The sequence below is a fragment of the Brassica napus genome, chromosome C7, assembly GCF_020379485.1.
Source record: "Brassica napus cultivar Da-Ae chromosome C7, Da-Ae, whole genome shotgun sequence".
Lineage (NCBI taxonomy): Eukaryota > Viridiplantae > Streptophyta > Magnoliopsida > Brassicales > Brassicaceae > Brassica > Brassica napus.
Window position 1 is genome coordinate 36,162,282 of NC_063450.1, and position 22,247 is coordinate 36,184,528.

The 22,247-nt window shown below is 32.9% G+C and overlaps 1 protein-coding gene and 1 long non-coding RNA gene across 2 annotated transcripts; both read left to right on the top strand.

Annotated features, from left to right (window-relative positions):
- The first annotated feature begins 16,234 nt into the window (after positions 1–16,234).
- On the top strand, positions 16,235–17,637 carry LOC106409492. Its single transcript, XR_001282086.3, has 2 exons — positions 16,235–16,614; positions 16,743–17,637. It is a non-coding gene; the product is annotated as an uncharacterized LOC106409492 (long non-coding RNA).
- A 1,450-nt stretch (positions 17,638–19,087) lies between these two features.
- Positions 19,088–21,996, top strand: LOC106410727 (ankyrin repeat-containing protein At2g01680). Its single transcript, XM_013851313.3, has 3 exons — positions 19,088–19,767; positions 20,041–20,450; positions 20,929–21,996. Exons 1-3 carry the CDS (start codon positions 19,446–19,448, stop codon positions 21,802–21,804), a joined length of 1,608 nt encoding a protein of 535 aa, XP_013706767.2. The 5' UTR covers positions 19,088–19,445; the 3' UTR covers positions 21,805–21,996.
- The last annotated feature ends 251 nt before the right edge of the window (positions 21,997–22,247 follow it).

Consider the following 22,247-nt stretch of genomic DNA (forward strand, 5'->3'; position numbering starts at 1 on the left):
ATATTTGAGATCTTATTAAAAATTCAAAAAGGACTATTCACAATATGTCGTTGTAGAGATTATTTAGATTTCGATCTATATAGTTCTTGATAAAAAAAATCAGTTGCTCAATATTTATTACTCTCACGAACACTTTCAAACTTAAGCGAAGGATTTCGGAAATACCAGTATTTAGGTGAATTTTTAACAATTTTTACGTGGTTCATATATTCATATATTCGATCCTCAATTGTATATAATTTCGAAAGTGTATAATCCACGTATACGCCACTGTAAGTTAATTAAAACCTTAACTGTAATTTTCATGCAATATTTTCATTTAAAAGTTTTATATGATTTGTTGCGAGACTACAAACAATATACTTTATAAATGGTTTTAATGTATTGGATCCGAGTAGGATTTGGACGACTTTGAAGGACACATCTTTTTCAAAGACTTACTTATCTATTAAATGTAATAAAGTCACTTTTAAAAGTGAGTATTTTCTAGAACACAAAAATTTCCACAGTATGATAATTTAAATTAATTGAATTTTGTTTATTTACTTTTATTGTGTTTGTTTTCTGGATAAAATCCAAAAATAAATATAGTCACTTTCTGTCGACGTGGCTCACTTATCACCCAATCCCTTTACTACGCTGTAGTTTTCTTCTTTGGCTCTTAATCCAGATCATTAATTATAATAATTTTGTACTTCAAATCATTCAATTAAAGATGACAAATGAGCTACTTGTATATTCTAAAACGAACCAGAATAATCAATTTTTTTGATAAAATATAAATAATCATACAATTCAAATTAAACTCGTTGTTATACTATTCCTAATTTTCTAGAACAATCAATAAAACGAAGTGTTTTATTGTATTTTATTGTTCACTATATTTTATTTAATCTATTATTATAAAGAAGTGTTTTACTCACTTCTTAGAGCGCCACGTAGGCGGACACATCATAAAGTCATTTTCTAAAAAAGTGACACGTGTCTCAGGAAGACAAAACACATTATCTCCCCTTCATTCGACGGCGTTGACGCTTGAGTTTCTTCATATATTATCTGAAACGGTCAGATTTAAGGCTTTCGTATTAAATCTCATTGATTCAGTTGCTCACGATGAGTTCTGCGAGACGGTGAGTGTTAGGTATAAATATGTGAACATAAGGGCGATCAAGCTTCCATGCATTCATGATATTTTGAGATGCAATCAACTCAAGCTTTAAACCAGGTCTTCGTAGCTGCATCAAAACATGAGTAACTCTTTCGTCCTCATCTCTCATCTGCAATTTTTTTTATTGATTTGATATACAATGACAATTTGCTTGCTGCAGATCTAAGAAGGCTCCGTACAATGATTTTGAGGGTCCCAGTTTCAATCCCTAATACCGTTTAAGAATCGGTTGACTGGAAGCGGCAGTACCTAAAGTCTGGGTAGATCAAGTTTCCAGGTTTTGCTTTCATACTACTCTGACTACTTTATGAAATCTGATGAAGTTCTTCAAAAGGAAACTAACGTTAATTCTTTGAACAAATTGTTTTTTGAGGTTTTGTTTTAAGCCTTCTTCTCTGACCATTTTATGAAAATCCGATGTTATCACTTACAAGGTTTTGAGAAATTAACAGAGTCTTGGGATGGAATTGAATTAAAAGAGGGTGAACAACTTCAAACATGCAAGGCAGAACAAACCACTTTGGCCTCGAAATTACCTTCTTCCCAACTTATTATCCACTGCAAAAAAAACACTGGAAATGTAAAATGTCAATTATAGAGAAAGTTAGCCTTATTTTCAATTTAATTGCTTATAGATTCAGAACTAACCTGTAGGAAATGTCGGTGATGGATTGTTTATAGATGCTATATCAGATTGATTAATGGGCTAACAGGGTTTAATGATGGCAAAAAATTTCATATCATATTGTAGGAAATGTTTTCTCACAGATTAATTGTTTTCTGGACTGGTCAGGTCAACAAGATTTGGTTTCCTAAAGTTTCTGGTGTTGTTCCTGTCATCCTGATGTGATAACTTCTAATTGGTATGGTAAGTGGCTACTGGTAATCCGAGGAGACCAATAAACCTATGATTATTCTTGATATAATGATTGTTTTTCCTGATGTTGCCACTTACAATACGATCATATGTGATTATTAACACGATACTAATCGATGGTACATGCAAACAGAGTAGTGTTGGCAAGGGAATAAAGCTTTAAGATTAAATGAGTGCATTGTTAAGGTATCAAGATTTTTTTTTTAAAGTTAAGTTTCCAGAACGTTTACAATTTTCAGGTTTATTAATGTTGTTTTTTTATTGTAGGCTTCCTTATTTCAGTAAATTCATCGCTCAAAAGATTGCGTTGCAGGTTAGATCATTCCGAGAATTTCAAGAGCTTCACTTGGAAAAACATATTCAACTCCTCCGGGGGTTGCTGGTTTGTCGGAGAGCAATGTTGTAGACATCGAGAAGGTGTATAGAAATGATACCTTCTTTGAAAGTAGGAGTCATGTGCAAAACAGAAGGTGATAGTTCAAGTTTGGATCACTCTAAAACTTTTCAATCGACTCTTAGGTGCTATTCCTCGCTCTCCTTACCACAAAGAGAAAGGCTTATGGGCTCTTCTTGTGGATTCAAACAATGTATGGCTCTTTCAAAAGGTTAGTTTCATGGATGGAGCTGAAGCTATACTCTTCTTCAAGTGATGTTTGTTAGACATTGAAAAGTTTAGGAGCAAGCGTCGAGACAAAGAACAATGAAGTTAGAGAAGGTTAAAAGCCGATCAAGATTGAAAATGGGGAAACTCTAAAAACCTGCAGAGGATACTAATAAGTTGACTTGCTTATGAGTTTGGCGTAAGAGATGCTTAGATCATTTGTGATCAAAAGACATTACTTAAAGTTGAGGTTTTGAAAAGAACCAGTGATTTGGAGGCTGAAGTTACAGAAGAAGGCATGGAGGAGGAAGAAGAAAATGAGAATGAAGAGAATTATGAAAGCAAATATAGTGAGGAAGAGGAAGATAAGAAGAAAGGGTCAAAGAGAGTAAAAAAGATGGGATCAGATGAAGATTTAAAAACAAAAAGGCGTTAAACCTGCACTGTGTAGGTTTTTGCCTCCAAAATTTACAGTGATACTCAATGACTTTAGTCTGTTATTTGTTCTTCAGCTGATTTCATAGACGTTTTGGATTTTGATGGTTTTGGACTTTCGTTAACTCTTTAATCTCTGTCTTGATCCGACTCTTCTAAGCTTTATTGTAAAAAAAGTTAATGCTTCCTGTTTCGGTTATTTACCTGGCTTTGGATGTGTTTTAAAGGTTTTACTGGGTCCAGAGGCTGTTATGAGAACTTATGGTTTTGTCGATGTTTATCAAATACACCAGAGAAATAATATAATTTGGTAAGGTGAACATAACCCTTATACAAGCAACTATACAATAGAGAAAAAAAATATAACAAAAATGAAACAGATCCACATTTGTGTGGTTGAAATATGTGAAGAAAAAAACACCTACTTTCACATATTATTGAACATGAAAAACGAAAAACATGTTGGTGACGAGTCACGAGCAAAAAAAAAAAATGATAACAAACATAAATCCCAATATATTTAAAGATTTAATAACCCACGTTAGCTAACCATCTAATCTAATACTCTTTCCATTTCAAAAATATATATAGTTTAGAACTTTTACCAGTATTAAGAAAACATATGAAATTTTGATTATCGATAGATTAATTTCTAAACTAACTATTCTTCGTAATTTTTAGCCAATAAAATTTTAATGAAAAACATTTATATTTTTTGAAATTTATAATTAACCATTTAGTAATGAATTGAAAATGTAAAAAAATATATATTTATAAAACAATGGATTTATAAAATATATATTCATAATGTGGATTTTCAAAACAGAAGGAAGTATAATATATGTTAAATAAATATCATAATATTTGTACTATTAAGTTAAATTAAAAACAATTTGTAGAAATTAAATAATTTTCATCTTTTGTAAGTAATTTTATAATATAATCAAATATTAATTATAAACTGAGGTGCCACGTCATCAAGAGTATTTTGGATGCGAATGTAAATTGTGAATGATGTAGTTGTGATGATATAACTATATTATTATTTTTTTTAAACAAAAACTTAGGTCATAAATGGAATTTTCATAGTAAAGTAGCCAAATGTGCATGCTAAATATTTAAAGAGGTAATTGGAGAAGTTTTATGTTATAAAATATACAGAGATGATAGTATATAAAAGTTCACAAAGAACTTAATAATTTACTTTGGCTCTGCACACATAGAAGTTCCAAGACGGACGTTGTCCAGGATTCTCTTTGAACATACGATTAAATTTTAACCAATGCGTTTTTCTTTACTTTTTTTAATTGTAACATAGAGAATTTAAAATATCCTAAAACCGTTCAATTCATTTCAGATCGATGACTGTAAAAGTCAGTGTATGAGAGATTAAATAAGAAAATATTTACTTATTCTATACAAGAATTAATATTAGGAAAACAAACAAACAAATTTGACATTGAAACAAAACCGCAATAAGGAATAATACATCTTCGCATATGCAAACAACAATTATGGTAAAGATAACTATATCTATGCCATAATTTTGCTATGAACATGAAAATATGAAGAATGCATGAAATTTATGTATTGTCATGAACGGAAAACCGACATGTCTCGAGCTGACAAATGCTGGAGATAGATCAAATGTTCCTTAAGTGGCGTCTCTATATTGAAAGAAATGTTCTAGAACTAATATGATATTTATAATTTTGAGTGTCAATGTTTTCTTATTTGATTAACTTTGCTTTACTACCTTCTTTGCATTCAATATAACATTATAAGTTTAATAAAAAATGCAACTTCAAATAATCATCACTTCCACTCCATTAGCATGTCGAAAGATTAAGATTTCAACATAAAGAGTAATTATTCTTATAACATACACAAAATAGTTATCCACAACCCAATTATTCGGAACCCGAAATATTACAAACCACAATGCACCGAATATGGGATCAAATTTTTGTAAAAGAAAACAACATAAAAACCATTTGAAGCCCTCACAGCATATCAATACCACAACTCTTAAACAATTATTGTAAACAAGCAAAATATATCTTATCATATTTAATCCCTCCTCACGTAACAGACAAAAATCATTATCATATATATCACTTACAAATGCAAACCTAAAACATAAACCATAAAATCATACAAAAATAATAATATAGATCGCAAGTAAAATATATCCCGCCCGTAAGGCGGGCTGACCCTAGTACAATATATAAAGCCGTTGTGCAACGGATTTTTTTTATGTTTTAATTTACTAAAAATCATAAAATAATAAATCATTTTACTCTAGTATTATGATTTTTTTTTTGCATATGTTCACTACAAGAAAACATATTTTTTACTAGGGCAGTATTCGTTGTAAATTCGTCGTAAACGGGGTGTTACGACGAATTAACGTGGAAAGACGTTTCGTTGTTAAACGTCCGTCGTAACGGAGGTTTCGTCGTAAACGACTCGTTACGTTTACGACGAAATATATTCCTCGTAAAGCGCAGGGAAAGAATTCGTCGTAAACGACACGTAAGCTTTCGTCGTAAAGCCCACGTAATTATTTCGATGTAAAGCCCACGTAAATATTTCGTTGTAAATCACTCGTAAACATTCGATGTAAACTTCATGTAATTTATACGAGGAGTTTACATCGTTTCTTATTATATTATTATTAATTAGTATATAATAAATTTTAATTTATATTTAATATTCAGAATTTAAAATAATTTAAATTTTAAATTGAAATATGAAATTGAAAAACATATTTTAAAAAGTCATACAATAATATTTAAATTCATAATACAAACAGAAAAATAAAAAAAATTACATATTCTCGAAGTAGTTGGTGGAGTTGCTCGGCTGTTGACGGGTTGGATCGGACTCTTGGGGATCTCGTGGTGGCATTCCAAGAGCGGCTCGTCTCTCACTCAACATTCTCTGCATAACCGGGTTTCCCACGGCCATCACGTCTAGCAAATCCTCAAGAGAGTCTAAACGAACATGCTGGCTATCCATTCGAGCCTTCATCTGAGCAGTCTCTTCATCTCGTCTCGAAGTGTATGACGAAGTTGCCCTTGCAACTTCGTTAACAGAGCCTATACCGACTATCCGTCCCTTCTTTTTAGGAGCCACCTATAAAATCAAAACATATATTAATATAGTTAATTATGTTAAAATATTTAAAATAATGTAAACAAAAATTTTAAGTTGTACCTCTTCGAAGATTCTGTCGACCTCTTCGGTGGACAATGTGACTGGTAATCCATCGGGAGACTCCTGGGTTAGTTGCGTCTCCCGTTCTTCAATCCGACCAGCCACTGTTTGGAAGAGTTTCTCAGATGCAGGATCCACAAAAACTCTGTCGGATGTGGCGTGAGTCATCTTGAATAGGTCAGAGAGAGAAGGTAAGACACCCGTCTTCTCGAACTACAAAAAAAATTAAATTAAATATTATAAATTATATTAATTGAATATTTTAAAATATATATTTAAAACAAAACTTACAGCTTCTAGACGGACTCCTGCATGAGGTTTTTGTCCAGTTCTGTGAAGCATGGGCAAATGACCATCTTTATCCTTCGTCCTTCGAGAAGCCGAGCACGAATTGGCCTTTTTGATCGAAGAGGGGTGCTCCCAATAGGCGATGAGGCCATCCCACACATCTGTCGTGAGTTCAGTGGGCTTTCCCTCATACCCGTAGATCTCCCACTTGTCCTTCCAATCAGAGACTGTGTTGCAGAGGCTGATCTTTGCCTTTGCAACGAATTCCGCTTTCACCCTCTCGGTGATTCCCAAAGACCAATGCCACTTTTGCTGAAACATAAAAATTTTGAAAAAATTACAATTAATAATAAATATTAAAAATATATATCTATATTATTAAAAGAGAAGTACCCATTTGAAAATATTTTTACTTCATTAATTAAACTTTCTTTTTTTTTGCTTGTCTTTTTCAGTTGCATTTATGAAATATCCTAAAACGAATAAAACTGCCTAATTTATTACTTGTCTTTTCAGTTACATTAATGAAATATGCTTAAATGAATTTAAACTTCCTATTTTATTGTTTGTCTTTTTCAGTTACCTTAATGAAATATTATTAAATAAATTTGGACATAATGTCATTTAATCAATCAAAAAAACTCTTGAGATAACCTAAAATTATGCATGTAAGGATAACTCAAGAGTTTTTTTGATTGATTAAATGACATTATGTATAAATTATTAATAAATGATTAAATGTCATTAATTAAACTCCTTAACCTATTTATGTATAAATTATTAAATGTCATTAATTAAACTCCTTCATTAATTAAACTCCTTTTTTGATTGATTTAATGAATTAATGAATGTGGTACAATAGGTTAAGTGAGTACTTCATTAATTAAACTCCTTTTTTTTTGCTTGTCTTTTTCAGTTGCATTTATGAAATATCCTAAAACGAATAAAACTGTCTAATTTATTACTTGTCTTTTCAGTTACATTAATGAAATATGCTTAAATGAATTTAAACTTCTTATTTTATTGTTTATCTTTTTTCAGTTGCCTTAATGAAATATACTTAAATAAATTTGGGCATAATGTCATTTAATCAACCAAAAAAACTCATGAGTTATCCTTACGTGTATAATTTTAATAATGGAAATTTTTAAAAATGTGCATCATTAAAATTTTACCTAAAACATGCACCACTAATATATAACATGCATCAATAAAACTAGAATTTGACTCACACAATTGTACGGATATTATTTTCAGTTGATTAAATTAAAAATTATTATTTATTCAAAAAATATTTAAGAATGGCTATGTTTTTAAAAATTATATGGTATTATTTGCTCATAACTCATTTGTCATTTGATAAATTGTTAGAAAGAAAATTTTAGCATAATATAACTCAGTTGTCATTTGCTAAATTTATGGTTTTTATTTATATTTTTTATTATTTAATTATAATATTTTTATTTTATATTTGAAAGATAAATGAATTTTCTTTCAAACAATATTTTTGTAAATGTATTTTTATAAAAATAATCAATTAAAATTGTTATTATCATTGAATATCATTATTTTGACATAATTTGAGTTTTCGTGTACATCAAAACTTATCATATTTTAGGATAATTTTAATTTAAAATGTAATTTTCATGTTTTTCAAACAAATTCTAAAAATATTTTTTAAATATTTTGTTATAATTGTTAAAAAAATATTGAGTTGCATTTCAAATGAAAACGTAAAGATATTAAAAATATTCTAATTAAAATAGGTAAAATTTAATATAGTTTTAAGGAAATGGTCAAAATAAAAAAAATTATACATAAAATAATCATGATTTTTGTTAACTGGGCGGATCATTATTTATATGATATCGCACACGAAAGAAAAATTTATGTTTTTAAAATTATCTAATTAACTCTATACTCATTTTTTTTTATATGATATCACACATTCGTAAAAAAAAATAGATAGTTTAAGATGCAAAAAAAAATATTTACTTAATGAATATAATATGAACGAATATTACAAATACATCATTTAATAAAATAAATAATTAAAAACTGAAAATTCATATCCGCGCTGGCGCGCAGGTCAGGGTCTAGTATATATTTAAAAGTGAATATTTAATTAAATTTAAAAATCTTACCGCAAAACATTTAAACCACGTGATCTTAACGTGATTTGGTGTCTTGCTCCAGTTCGGGTATGCCCCGTCGTAGTAACCCTTAATCGTCGCCGAAACGCTCCGGCTAACACGGTTGTTAGTCCAAAACCTGAAAAAAAACAATTTAACCGTTAGAAAATAAAAATTAATTAAATGTTAATGTAATAAAAATTAATAACTTACCAATAAGTTCCTCGGGGTCTATCGGGGTCTAGAACATCCAAACCCTCCCGTCCAGGCTGGACAAGCAAATCCTCCACCGTATATCTCGCGAATGGAGCATATGAAGGCACACGCAAATCCGGATGAACTGCAACTTCTGGGACAGGCTGAGGTGCAGCCGCTGGAGGAGGAGGTGGAGGCATCTGCGGTGGAAGAGGAGGACTTGAAAAAACTCTCTGAGAAGTCTGAGAGTCTGGAACTGCATCGGAAGACGATGGACCGGAAGAAGATGTACCGGAACCATCGCCAAACAACTGGGCATAAGTAGGTGCTGCTGGTTTCCTTCTAGGAGCCATCTAAAAAAAATTTAAATAAATTTAATCAATTATGACGACATAATTAAAAAATTCTTCCGTTACCTAACTAATCACCTAAACTATAGTATTTCGTCATCTAACTAATCACCTAAACTAATTATCTAACTAATCACCTAAACTAATTATCTAACTAATTAATAACCTAAACTAACTTAAAAAAAGGAGGAAAGAGAGTGTACCTTAGAGGGAGAGGAGAGGAGTTTGGGAGGAATGAACGAGGAAGCCTCGTCTCGGCGTCTCAATATATAGAAAAGGATCCGTCGTAAACGCGACGTAATATTACGACGAAGCTACCAGGCCCACGTTTTTTCATTTACGACGAAGTTACCAGGCCCGCGTTTTTCGATTTACGACGAAATTACGTCAAAACGTCGGTTTACGACGAATTTACCAGGCCCGCATTTACGACGAAGTTACCAGACCCGCGTTTTTCCATTTACGACGAAATTACGTGGAATAGATAACTATTTACGACGATTTTACAACGCTTAACCCTAAACAACGAGAATGAAATCCCTAAACCCCAAAGTCACATATCATCTAACATCATATCTCTTCTCTACTACTTCGTGCTCTTTCTCCAACTTAAACTCTAAAATCCTAAAACTCCAAATAATTTTCTAAAAACTAAAGAAATACATATTATATAAAACAACATATGTTACACATACATTAACATGATAAAAAAACAATATTTCTTTAAACATATGTTACAATAGAGAAATACAACATTTGTTACATATATTACATCACTCTAAATCGTTTTCGTTCTCATCAATATTACATCACTCTAAATCGTTTTCGTTCTCATCACTATCATTACAATCATCATCGTCGCTTCTCTCGAACTCGTCTTCACGTGCTTCATCTGTCGCATCTTCGGGAATATCTTCATATTGAAAGTTTTGCGGGTCGATCAAAAGGATTTCATCAGTTGGTTGTTCTGGTACCTAAACTTCATTGATAGCGTCTTCTTCTTGCAAGGGCGGTTCTTCTCCAGCGACAATGCGTCCACGAGGTGTAATTTTGATAGCAGCTAACCAGTTTATCCCGGAAGTTCGAAGCCGAGGATAAGGAAGGAAGCTAACTTGCTCGGCTTGTGAAGCTAAAATGAAAGGCTCAAATTTGTTGTATTTTCTCCCAAAATTGACATCCACAACACCAAATTTGTTATACCGAATCCCTCGGTTCACAACAGGATCGAACCATTCACATTTGAAGAGGACGCATTTTAGCTTCAATAACCCCGGAAATTCCACTTCAATAATCTCCTGCAAGATCTCGTAAATGTCCGTTTCACCTTTCACACATATTCCGTAGTTACTCGTTGCCCGATGTCTCCCATACTCGTATGTGTGAAAGGTAAATCCTCGTGTGAAATACATATGTGATGTGGTGACCTTTGCAACTGGACCTTGAACCAATTCGTGAAACCATACGGGATAATAATGATCGTCATAATCAACCTGTAAAAAGCAATTATTCTTAATTAATATTGAAGTATCAAAACACTTACTTAATTAATCAATGTATGAGATATATTACGTACATGTGATTTTAACCACTTGACAAAGTGCTTATCTTTACGTGTGTCCACATCAGTTGCAGATATTCCTGGTATTGCTTCTTCAACTTGAGATACAAACATGCTGCAAATTAAACAAATAATCAAGTCATACATAATTAACTTCAATTCATATAATTAACATTCACAAAAATATTTACCTTTCAAAGTAACGGGTCACTGCATCCTCGCAGTTGAGCAGAATATAAGTGTGGGCACTATGTTTATCCTCTTCACATGACCACCATACTTCTTTCGTTTTACCACCAAACCGTGCAATTTCGCAGAAAATGTCAGGAACACCATCAATTGGATATGATGTCGGTACTCCACCATCATCATATCTTCTAGGAACTCTTTTTCTCGTACGAACAGTTGGAGCAAAGTAGTATGATGTGAAGTTAGATGTTTCGGCTGTCAAACTCCCCGCAACTATTGAACCTTCCACCTTTGCAAGATTTTTTGCTTTCCCCTTCAAATGTTTCATCTGTCGCTCATACGGATACATCCATCCGTTGTGAACAGGTCCACGAAGCAATGCTTCATACGGTAGGTGGACAACTAGATGCTCCATGACGTCAAAAAATGAAGGAGGAAATATCTTCTCCAGGTTGCACAATATGATCGGAATGTTATGATGAAGTTGTTCGATTACTTCTTCCTTGAACGTACGTGTGCTAAGATCTCTGAAAAAAGCGGCGATGGCTGTATATTGCAAAAGTAATCAAATTAATAACATTTCATAACATATGTATATATATTATAAAATTATAATTACCTGCAAGTACTTCATGGACATTTGCTGGAAGGAGCTCGGCAAAAGCAAATGGAAGTAGTCGTTGCATAAACACATGACAATCATGACTCTTCATTCCAGAGAACTTTTGACCTCGTTCAACACATCTTGACAGATTTGAAACATAACCATCAGGAAACTTAACTTCTGATGCAACCCAGTCAAACAAGGTTGTTTTGGCTTCTGATGACAACCGGAAGATGGAAACAGGAACGTTTCCATTGCTCTTGATATGTAACTCACTTCTTGAGCAAATATCAGGTAAGTCCATCCTTGACTTTTTGTTATCTTTTGTCTTCCCAGGGACGTTAAGTAATGTATTCATGATGTTCTCAATAAAGTTCTTCTCAATATGCATGACATCCAGATTGTGGCGTAAGAGAAGATCCTTCCAATAGGGTAGCTCCCAAAATATACTCTTCTTATGCCAATTGTGAGACACACTATACCCATCAGGCATATTTCCAGGAACATGCCAATTTCCTCCAACTTTAACTGTTTCCTGAGCTCCATAATAATCAATGTCTGCTTCGATCTGCTGGCCGGTGAGATATTGAGGAGGACCGTCTCTGACAATTTTTTTGTGCCGAAACAATGTCTTATTTCTTCTGTACGGATGGGCAAATGGAAGAAAGCGACGATGACAATCAAACCAACAACTCTTCCTACCATTCTTCAGTTGAAAAGCATCTGTCGATCCAAGACAATAGGGACAAGATAATCTTCCATGTGTTGTCCAGCCAGACAACATCCCATAAGCAGGGAAATCACTTATCGTCCACAGCAGAACTGCTCGCATCGTAAAATTGTTTTTCAAGGAACAATCGTACGTCCTCACCCCTTCTGACCACAATTGCTTTAGCTCTTCTATCAACGGTTGAAGAAAAACATCAAGAGACCGTTTTGGATGCTTCGGCCCAAGGATTAATATGGTCAAAAATAGAAATTCTTGTTCCATGCACATATCCGGCGGTAAATTGTACGGCGTAAGAATGACTGGCCACAAAGAATATTGTCTACCAGACATTCCAAATGGACTAAATCCATCGGTGCATAACCCAAGATAGACATTCCGAATATTTGTAGCAAAATCTGTGTGTACCTTGTTGAAATGTTTCCACGCTCTTGCGTCTGATGGATGTGCAACCTCACCATCTCTCTGGACATGTTCCGCATGCCATCTCATTGACGCAGCAGTCCTCTCAGATTGATATAATCTTTTCAATCTGTCTGTAATTGGTAGGTACCACATCCTTTGGTACGGTACCCTATTCCTCCCACGGCCTTGGGGTTTGAATCGTGGTTTTTTGCAGAATCGACACTCTTCTAACTTGTCATCTTCTTTCCAGTAGATCATGCAGTTGTCGATGCAAACATCAATCATCTCTGAAGGCAACCCAAGACTATAAACCAATTTCTGAATCTCATAATAAGATTCAGCAGACACGTTGTCTTCTGGCAAATACTCTTTAAACAACTCTGCCCATGCATCCATGCAATTCTCAGGTAAATTATGATCCATTTTAATATTCATCATCCTAACTGCTAGAGACAATTTAGAGAGACCTTCTCTACAACCAGTGTAGATTGGTTGATTTGCAGCATCTAGCATTTCATAAAACCTTTTTTGCATCCAAATTAGGTTCTTCTACATTTCCAGTTCCATCAGCTATTGTTGTAGTTGTTTCTAAAAATGCATCACTAATCATATCTTGAACCCTATCATGATCTACCATCTGCTCATGATCTTGATGATAATTATATTCATTATGCAAATGATTCGGTTCTTCACTATGATGACCATCCTCAAAATTATTATTACTACTACTAGCTTCATTTCCCCCATAACCCTCTCCATGTGATACCAAATGTAGTACTGTGGTGTAAATCCTCTGTTTACTAAATGCTTCCATACAGTTTCACTACGTGCAAATTTTGAATTCTTGCATTTCCGACAGGGGCAGAACATCTTACCGCTTTCCTGTGTGATCGGTGTACAGCCCGCCTGGTGCATGAATGTCTCTAGCCCGCTCAGAAATGCGTTCGTCACCCTCCCGTTGGAATCTTTGTGCAAATACATCCAACTCCGTAACTCGTAAATACTACCGCCACCGGCCATTTTTTTCTTAAATTTTTTTTTGAAATCTTTTTTTTTTCTGATTTTTTTCGGATTTTTTTTTTCCGTTTGTGTGTTGTGAGGAAGAGAGTTGTGGGAAATGACATATATTTAGAGAAATTTTTGAGTTGGGTAGTTGAAATATAACAACGATTTTACAAGGAATATTTTACATGGATTTTACATGGTTTTAACATAATATTTACAACGACTTTACGACGAAATTAGGTAAGTTAAAGCACATTGAATACACGTTTTCACCTAAATATAACGGTAACATGTTTCGTTGTAATGTCGATGTAATGATTACGACGTATTTCTCATTCCACGTACATTCGTCGTAAACTTACATGGATTTTACGACGAACACTATTCGTCGTAAATTTACATGGCGTTTACGACGAAAGTTGGATTCCTCGTAACTGCGTTGTAAACACCATGTAAATTTACGACAAAATATTTTCGTCATAAATCTTCGTTGTTATGGGCACGTTTTCTTGTAGTGGTTGTTTGAGTCATACCATAATAAATCATGCCATAAATATAAATACACCAATCGAATCAATGACAACATTATACATGTTTTGATGTACTAATTTAATGTTTTATTAAATAAGTCTTTAAAATTTATTTTGCTAGGATTTTTTAAAAAAGGAAAAAAAAATTCATTTTTATAAATCTCCTTTTATTTACAATTAAAAAATAAAAAATAATATTAAATACACTTTTACAATATTGTTTAGAATTTCAGAAAAAAAAATATGGCTATCAAATAATTATTTTTAGTTATTAATAAATATTTTTAAAATTGTTATTTTTAAAATTCATATCAATACTAATTTTACTCTTCTTTTGTTAATTAAACAACTTTACAATTCGTATTAACACTTAAAAATAATATCAAATAAAATTTTTCAATTCCCTTTTGGTTAGGACTTAAAAATATTATACAAATTTCTTTTGTTAAGGATTTTTTTTTATAAAAAAGAAAAACAATTATCAAATATTCTTTTATAGTTTTGTAGGGTTTTAAAAAATGAAATTAATATTACCTAATCTTTAACAATTATATTTTGTTTAGGATTTAAAAAATAAAATTTCTTTCAAATAACTATTTCCAGTTAATATTAACTATTTTTAAAAGTTGAAATTTTAAAATTCGTTTTTTCCAATATCATTAATATTTTTACAATTTTTCTTGTTAATAGAATAATTGTTGCGATCATGTTTATCATCAAATTTTTAAAATAAAAATTACTATTAAATAAAATTTTACAATTCTACCTGGTCACGATTAAAAAAAGAATTTTTTTAATTGGTTAAGATTAGAAAAAAAAAATTCTTTTATTTAAGATTTTAGGAAAAGAAGAAGCTATTTTCACATAATGAAAGTTTTTATTGACACATTCACAATCTAATTTTTTAATTGATACATATCACAATCATATCAGGTGAAATATTTGAAGTTAATTTTGGTTTATATTTTTTAACACAAAATTATTAAAAAGTAAAGTTAGTTAATTATAACAAAAATAAGATTACTTTTTTTTTTATTTAGACTTTTAAAAAGGAAATTAATTATTCTATTTATTTTAGATTTTTATACAACTATTTTATTTTTAATAGAAAAAATTATTTAATTATTTATATATTTTGCCTTATACATACAAACATATATTTATAATATTCACACATACTCATGTACAATAACATCAAAATTAAAAGTTATGCTAGCATTAGCATTATAAGATGTAATAAGGATAATAAAAAGTTGAGTTGTATCAAGAAATTAAAATAAAATACTCACGTAATACTTTTATGTAAATACTATTGTGTTTTGTAAAAAGTGTTTTGTAAAAATAATATGTGGAAGCTTAAACCTAAATATAGATGTGAAATATTTGTAGCTATTTTTTGTCATAATTCTTTATCATACAATTATCTATTAAAAAAATAAAGTTATTTATTTGTAAGAAAATAATAAGAGTAATTTTAAAATTTTATTTTAATTATGCTTTTAAAAAAGTAATATTATTTATTTTAAAATTAGTTTTTCTTCATGTTTTAAAAAAAATCTTTTTTACTATTAAATAATTTTAAAAGTAGTTTTTTTCAAAATTCGTTTTTATTATCTTATTATATATATTTTTAATCATTATATATTTAAACATATGTCACAATATTAGAAGGAAATTATTATCAAATAATCTTTTGATTAGGATTAAAAAAAAAAAGAAATTACTATTAAATAATATATATAATAAGATCTTATTATATAAAATTCATTTTTGTTAATATCTTAGTATATATATTTTTAACTATGACATAGATTAACACATGTCACAATCTTAAATATATAATTGATATGTGTCGTGATTATGTTAATTAACAACTTTAAAGAACCAAACTTTATATAATAAAATTAGAGTCATTTAGCTCATTAACCATAAAAGCGGCGGTAGTTGGGTAAATGACTATACCTGTTTAAAGTGTAGAACGAACGTAGTGTATTCCTATTTTGACTCTATAATTAGGCATGTTTATTACCCTGACATTGTCTTTGCTCAGACTATGGTACTCTAGTTGATAAGCTATTAAACCCTATCACACGCAAAATATTGTGTCAGAAATTGCAAATTCTCAAATCCCTTGCTTCATAGGGAAATTAAACACGCTTGCAGGGCTTTTGTAGTTGTTTTTAACACAAAAAAATTAGGAGTGGTGAATTGATTTTCAGAGAGGATGGTGGAAGATGCAGCTGAGAAGATGTGGACGATGCAGTTGAGAAGAATTAAAAAAACAGACACTGAGCCCTGCACACGCAAGAAGCATTGGCAAAAATAACAGAGGTGTGTAAACGAATCAAATATATGCAAAAGAACTGGTCTAGTAAATAAGATTTTTGTCAAAATGAAAACAGTTATTGCTATGGACAAAGATTCATCTTATGTTTTTGTCATTGACTGTACATTTGTAGGTATATGTAAAGAGCATCATTGACCGAGATCCATCGCGGCCATTGGATTAGAACACACTTGAATGGTCTGATGAGGAAGTTGATGAACGGGTGGACAATCTTTTGAAACTCATAGAGAGAGGCCACAAGTTCTGGAGCTCAATGTTTAAAGGTGGAGCTACGAAGAGCGATGTCCAGAGAATGAGGGAGGATGCAAAAGCACGTGCTAAAGAAAATAAGACAAGTAAACTACCGGTGAACACTGGCACTGTGGAGATTGACAACACTGCATCTGTTTTGTTTGATAGAATCAAGCCGGAGCTAGTGCGAATTGATGGGAATGTCTCCTCAGCCATGACAGCCGTAAAAGATCTAGAAAGGAAACTAGACTTGATACATGGGTCAATTTTTGCAGAACCTGGAGGTTGATTGAGAAAAAGAAAGAAGATTTTAGTGATGTGCTTGTCTTTAAAACTGGATATATGGTTTTAGTGATGGTTAATAGATGGTTAAACCGGTTAGTTTGGGTAGAAACCAAATTTTCTGATTTAAACCAGATTTTGCACTTGAAAACGAGAAAGTTTTGTTTGAAACCCAATTGTGTTGATGTTGTTGAAGTGGAACCATTCACTGGGATTCACTGATAACCGCAATGTTGTTGATGTTAAACCATTCACTGGGAGGATTAGAAGGTTGTCGAGCTATCAGTTCTGACTATGTGGCCATAGAAGCCAAGGTTGTAGCTGTTATGGCATATGAATTCCACCATACCTTGTATGTTGTGAATTGCGACCTGTCTTACTCTACTCAAGTGTGATAAAATTTGTGTTTGTTTGAAGTTGTTGTGTGTTTATCTGTTTCTGTGTGCTAAGACTTTGGGTGTGTTATGACTTTGTCGAAAACTGACTTTATGTTTAATTGCATTATGATGTTTTTAAACTATTCTCGTACCAAATTAGTATTGTTTAGTTACTTTAATATGCCGAAAAATCGGTTTAGCAAATTTCAATACGGATACTAAAACTGAAAACCGGTTAAGTAAACAGTGTATTGATGTTGTACGTAATAACCGGTTTTGATTATTTGTGGAGTTAAAGGGTTTCTCTCTGATATATATAGCCAACTGATTTAGCGGTTAAGACAAACATATAAGAAGATAGATCTTTTCTACAAGCCAACTAATAGGCATGTTAGTTTGAAATATGAGTTCTAATGTTTATGATTTCCTAAAGCGAAAGTGTTTCGATGAGAGCATAGTCCTATGGTTGTTAAGCTAACAAGTATGACTATTTTGATATAAAAAACATAGGTTTAGTGAACAAGAGTTGTGTTTATATAGTTAGCCGATTAAGCACATTTCAATATGGATGCTAAACCAGAAAACCGGTTGAGTAAAACAATGTATTAATATTAGAAGTAATAACCGGTTTTGATTACGTGTGAAGTTGTAAATATCAATTTGCAAAAACCAATTGTGATTGTGAATTGTACGCGCCAATTGTAACCACTCATTAAAATAATGAAAAACGACATCGGTTTCCACTCGCTTGGTTTAAATATCTGACACCAACACCACTCTTGGAGACGGTCCTAAGCACCTAGGTTACATTAAACGATGATGCCTAAATCAAAACTCATGCTCACAAAAGGACATTGAGGTCATATCGCATACTCACTATGACCATCTAGCTAAATAAAGATGATTCATACAATGTATGGTTGCCTAGTATATCTTCTATCCATTACTATGCAGTGCAAATACTCATAAGATTAGTTGTTAAATATAATGCGCTTTTAATCATATTAAATATTGCCTTAAAACAAAATAGAAGCTTGCTCTATATTTACAAGCCCAATAGTCTTTTAAATAAAAGTAGTCGAGTTACGGTCGGCTGCTTGGGCTTTGGCTGCTTAACTCAACTGTCACAGCGATAGGTATGTCTTCTTTGAGCTAGAAAGGTATAGAATATTATATCTTTACTCATGACAAAAAAACTATATTTTTACTCATGAATATTATTCCCATTTTTTTAGTATGATATCATTCCCAGTTTTCTACAGCAGAAATTAAAATCTTAATAATAAACGAGTCATATTTTTATATAGCTTTATATATATGCTGAATTTGAGTTTGTGAATATTAATCCAAATAACAATCACATGCATATTTTGATATCTTCCAAAATTAAAATCATTTAAACTGTCAACGGTCCACATGATCATTCGTTATCAATACTAAAATAAGTTGGGATAAAATAATAAGTTTTAGTACAAAAAATAGTTGCTGTCTTATCAAATTAGGAAAAATACATTTTAAAATGAATAAAATACAGAGAAATGAATTATTAGAAAGGGGGAAATTCACAGACCATTCAGGTTTTGATTGAGAGAAAGATTCCCATTATCTTTTTCAGTGTCAACTCTCCAACAAAAGCAAAACTCTTTAAAAAAAACTTCTTTTTTTTTCTATCAATAATACATTAAATTAAAAATTAAAGCAAAAGCAAGAACCCAACACGGTTTCACCCACATGAATCCCAACTCGATTGCAAAGCATAGCTTTCAAAAAGATGTGTCTTTTTGAAACTATTGAAGATCCAATCTCGTAAATTTGATGGGGTCTGCGTTAGATTTCTAGAGAGAGAGAGAGAGAGTGCGTGTGTCTGTGAAAAGCTGAGAACTTTATTCGTCTAGAGAGAGAGAAAGCTCAGAGCTTTAACGAAGATGGAGGCGAAGCAGATGAGGTTTCTTACTCACCAAGCTTTCTTCTCCTCGGTTCGATCAGGAGACCTCAACCAACTCCAAGAATTAGTCGAAAAGTTAACCGGAGACGAACTCATCGATGAGTCATCGCCGTCTTCTGCTGTGTCTGAGCTTATGTCCGTTCAAAACGACGCCGGAGAAACCGCCGTGTACATCGCCGCCGCTGAGAATCTGCAAGATGTTTTCAGTTACTTGATTAGGTTTTGTAGTTTGGAAGCAGTTAAGATCAGATCCAAATCCGACATGAACGCTTTTCATGTCGCCGCCAAACGAGGACACTTAGGTATGTCTTGTCTGAATGTCCTAATCTCTCTGTTTCTATTATTCTTTTTGCTGAAAATAATGATCTTTAATTTTGAGTTCTAAATCAATCTTGAAGACTATAATCTTGTAGAGATTTTAGGGATATATACAATTTAGTAAGAGTTAAATACTTTTTTTTTTAACAAATTTGAGGTTTATATAGATATATTTATTAAAATTTTATAGGGGTCATAGGCTAATTTGAGCTTCACTAGCTTTATTTTTGACCGTTTTTGGCTCTGACTATCTCCAGGCATAGTGAAGGAGCTACTGAGTCTATGGCCTGAGCTTTGCAGAATCTGCGACGCTTCAAACACGAGTCCGCTCTACGCAGCTGCGGTTCAAGATCACTTAGAGATAGTAAACGCAATGCTAGATGTTGATCCGACCTGTGCGATGATCGTTAGAAAGAACGGGAAAACATCGCTGCACACAGCGGGCAGGTACGGTCTTCTTCGGATAGTGAGAGCTCTCCTAGAGAGAGACGCAGCGATCGTCGGTGTCAAAGATAAGAAAGGTCAGACCGCTCTTCACATGGCTGTTAAAGGGCAAAGCGTGGAAGTAGTTGAAGAGATTTTGCAGGCTGATTACAGTATATTAAACGATAGAGATCGTAAAGGGAACACAGCTCTTCATATCGCTACTCGAAAGTGCCGGCCACAGGTATTATAAGACCCCTCTAATACGAGTGTGTTATTACCAATGTTCTAGAAACTGATTTTGGGCCTAGACGGCAAACTAGTAATAGCCGAGACTATTTTGTTGAAATCCTATTTATAAAACACAAATCGGTCTAAATCATTCTAAATAGGTCCAAACCGTTTTAAATTGTTTTATATCTGTTTAAATCGTTCTAAATCGGTTAAATTAAGCAATAATGTGAGTGTAAATTCAAAAATTTGTTCAATTTTTTTTTTGTAAATCTAGTTTTTATTACTCATGAAAATAATTTTATAATTAAACTAAAAATCTATTTGAGTGTAAAATATATAAAAGATAAATCAATAATTTATTAACGTTTATAGTCACTAGTATTTTACAAAACACCTAGTACAGCCTAGTGATTTTTTGAATATTGGTTATTTCGATTGTCTCTTGAGAAAACACTGTTGTTGATTGTGTTTTGTGTTTTAAATTTTAGATAACGAGCTTGTTGCTGACGTTCACGGCGATTGAAGTAAACGCGGTTAACAACCAGAAAGAAACCGCAATGGACTTGGCTGATAAGCTTCAGTACAGCGAGTCAGCGTTGGAGATCAACGAGTCTTTAGTAGAAGCCGGGGCCAAACACGGTAGATTCATAGGCCGTGAAGACGAAGCTAGAGCCTTGAAGCGAGCAGTGAGCGATATCAAACACGAGGTGCAGTCACAGCTTCTACAGAACGAGAAAACCAACCGGCGCGTCTCCGGGATCGCCAAAGAGCTGAGAAAGCTCCACAGAGAAGCGGTACAGAACACAACTAACTCGATAACGGTCGTGGCGGTTCTGTTCGCGTCCATAGCGTTCTTGGCGATATTCAACTTACCTGGTCAGTACTTCACCGACGGGTCGCGAGCGGGGAAAGCGGAGATCTCGGGGAGCACGGGGTTCCGAGTGTTCTGTCTTTTAAACGCGACGTCGCTGTTTATATCGTTAGCGGTCGTGGTGGTTCAGATAACGCTGGTTGCGTGGGACACACGTGCGCAGAAGAAAGTCGTGTCGGTGGTGAATAAGCTGATGTGGGCGGCTTGCGCGTGCACTTTTGGAGCGTTTTTGGCGATTGCGTTTGCGGTTGTGGGGAAAGGGAACTCGTGGATGGCGATCACGGTGACGGTGCTTGGGATGCCCATACTGGTGGGGACGTTGGCGAGTATGTGTTATTTTGTGTTTAGGCAGAGGTTTAGGAGTGGCAATGACTCGCAGAGGAGGATAAGGAGAGGGAGAGGGAGTGGGAGTAGATCCTTCTCTTGGTCTTACTCTGCTCATGTTTCTGATTTTGAGGATGAGTCTGATTTCGAGAAGATTATCGCTCTTTGAAATTGGATTTCGTCTTGTATAGTGGAGAGAGGAGGGATCGTCTCTTCTTTTTTTTTCTTTTCTTTTTTCCCATGTTTGTGATGTATTTTTGGAAAAAAAGATGAAAAATGTAATGTTGTTGTAATACTAGAAAAAAAAAATAATGTTGTATTCATAGAAAATAAATAAACAAAATATTATAATCTATTCGTAGTTGAGTATTCATGTTGCGATTCTAGCCTTAACACTTGTTAGCCTCTAACAAAATCAAAGAACAAGAGTAAAAACGAAAAATGTTAATGTGTAACTGAAACAGCATTTCTTGCCATTAAGGGAAGATAAGGGATGAGTTATCGACTTTATACTTAGTCAATTTACAATGGACTAACTCATGTGTACAAACTAACACGCATCCCTTATCTAAACCAGAGAGCTTGGCTTACATCCCTACCAATTGATGATAC

Excerpts from the sequence above, each read along its gene's own strand:
- LOC106410727 (XM_013851313.3), top strand. The coding sequence starts at position 19,446 with ATGGAGGCGAAGCAGATGAGGTTTCTTACTCACCAAGCTTTCTTCTCC. Across the intron at positions 19,768-20,040 it reads CGCCAAACGAGGACACTTAG|GCATAGTGAAGGAGCTACTG; the intron begins GTATGTCTTGTC and ends GACTATCTCCAG. Across the intron at positions 20,451-20,928 it reads CTCGAAAGTGCCGGCCACAG|ATAACGAGCTTGTTGCTGAC; the intron begins GTATTATAAGAC and ends TTTAAATTTTAG.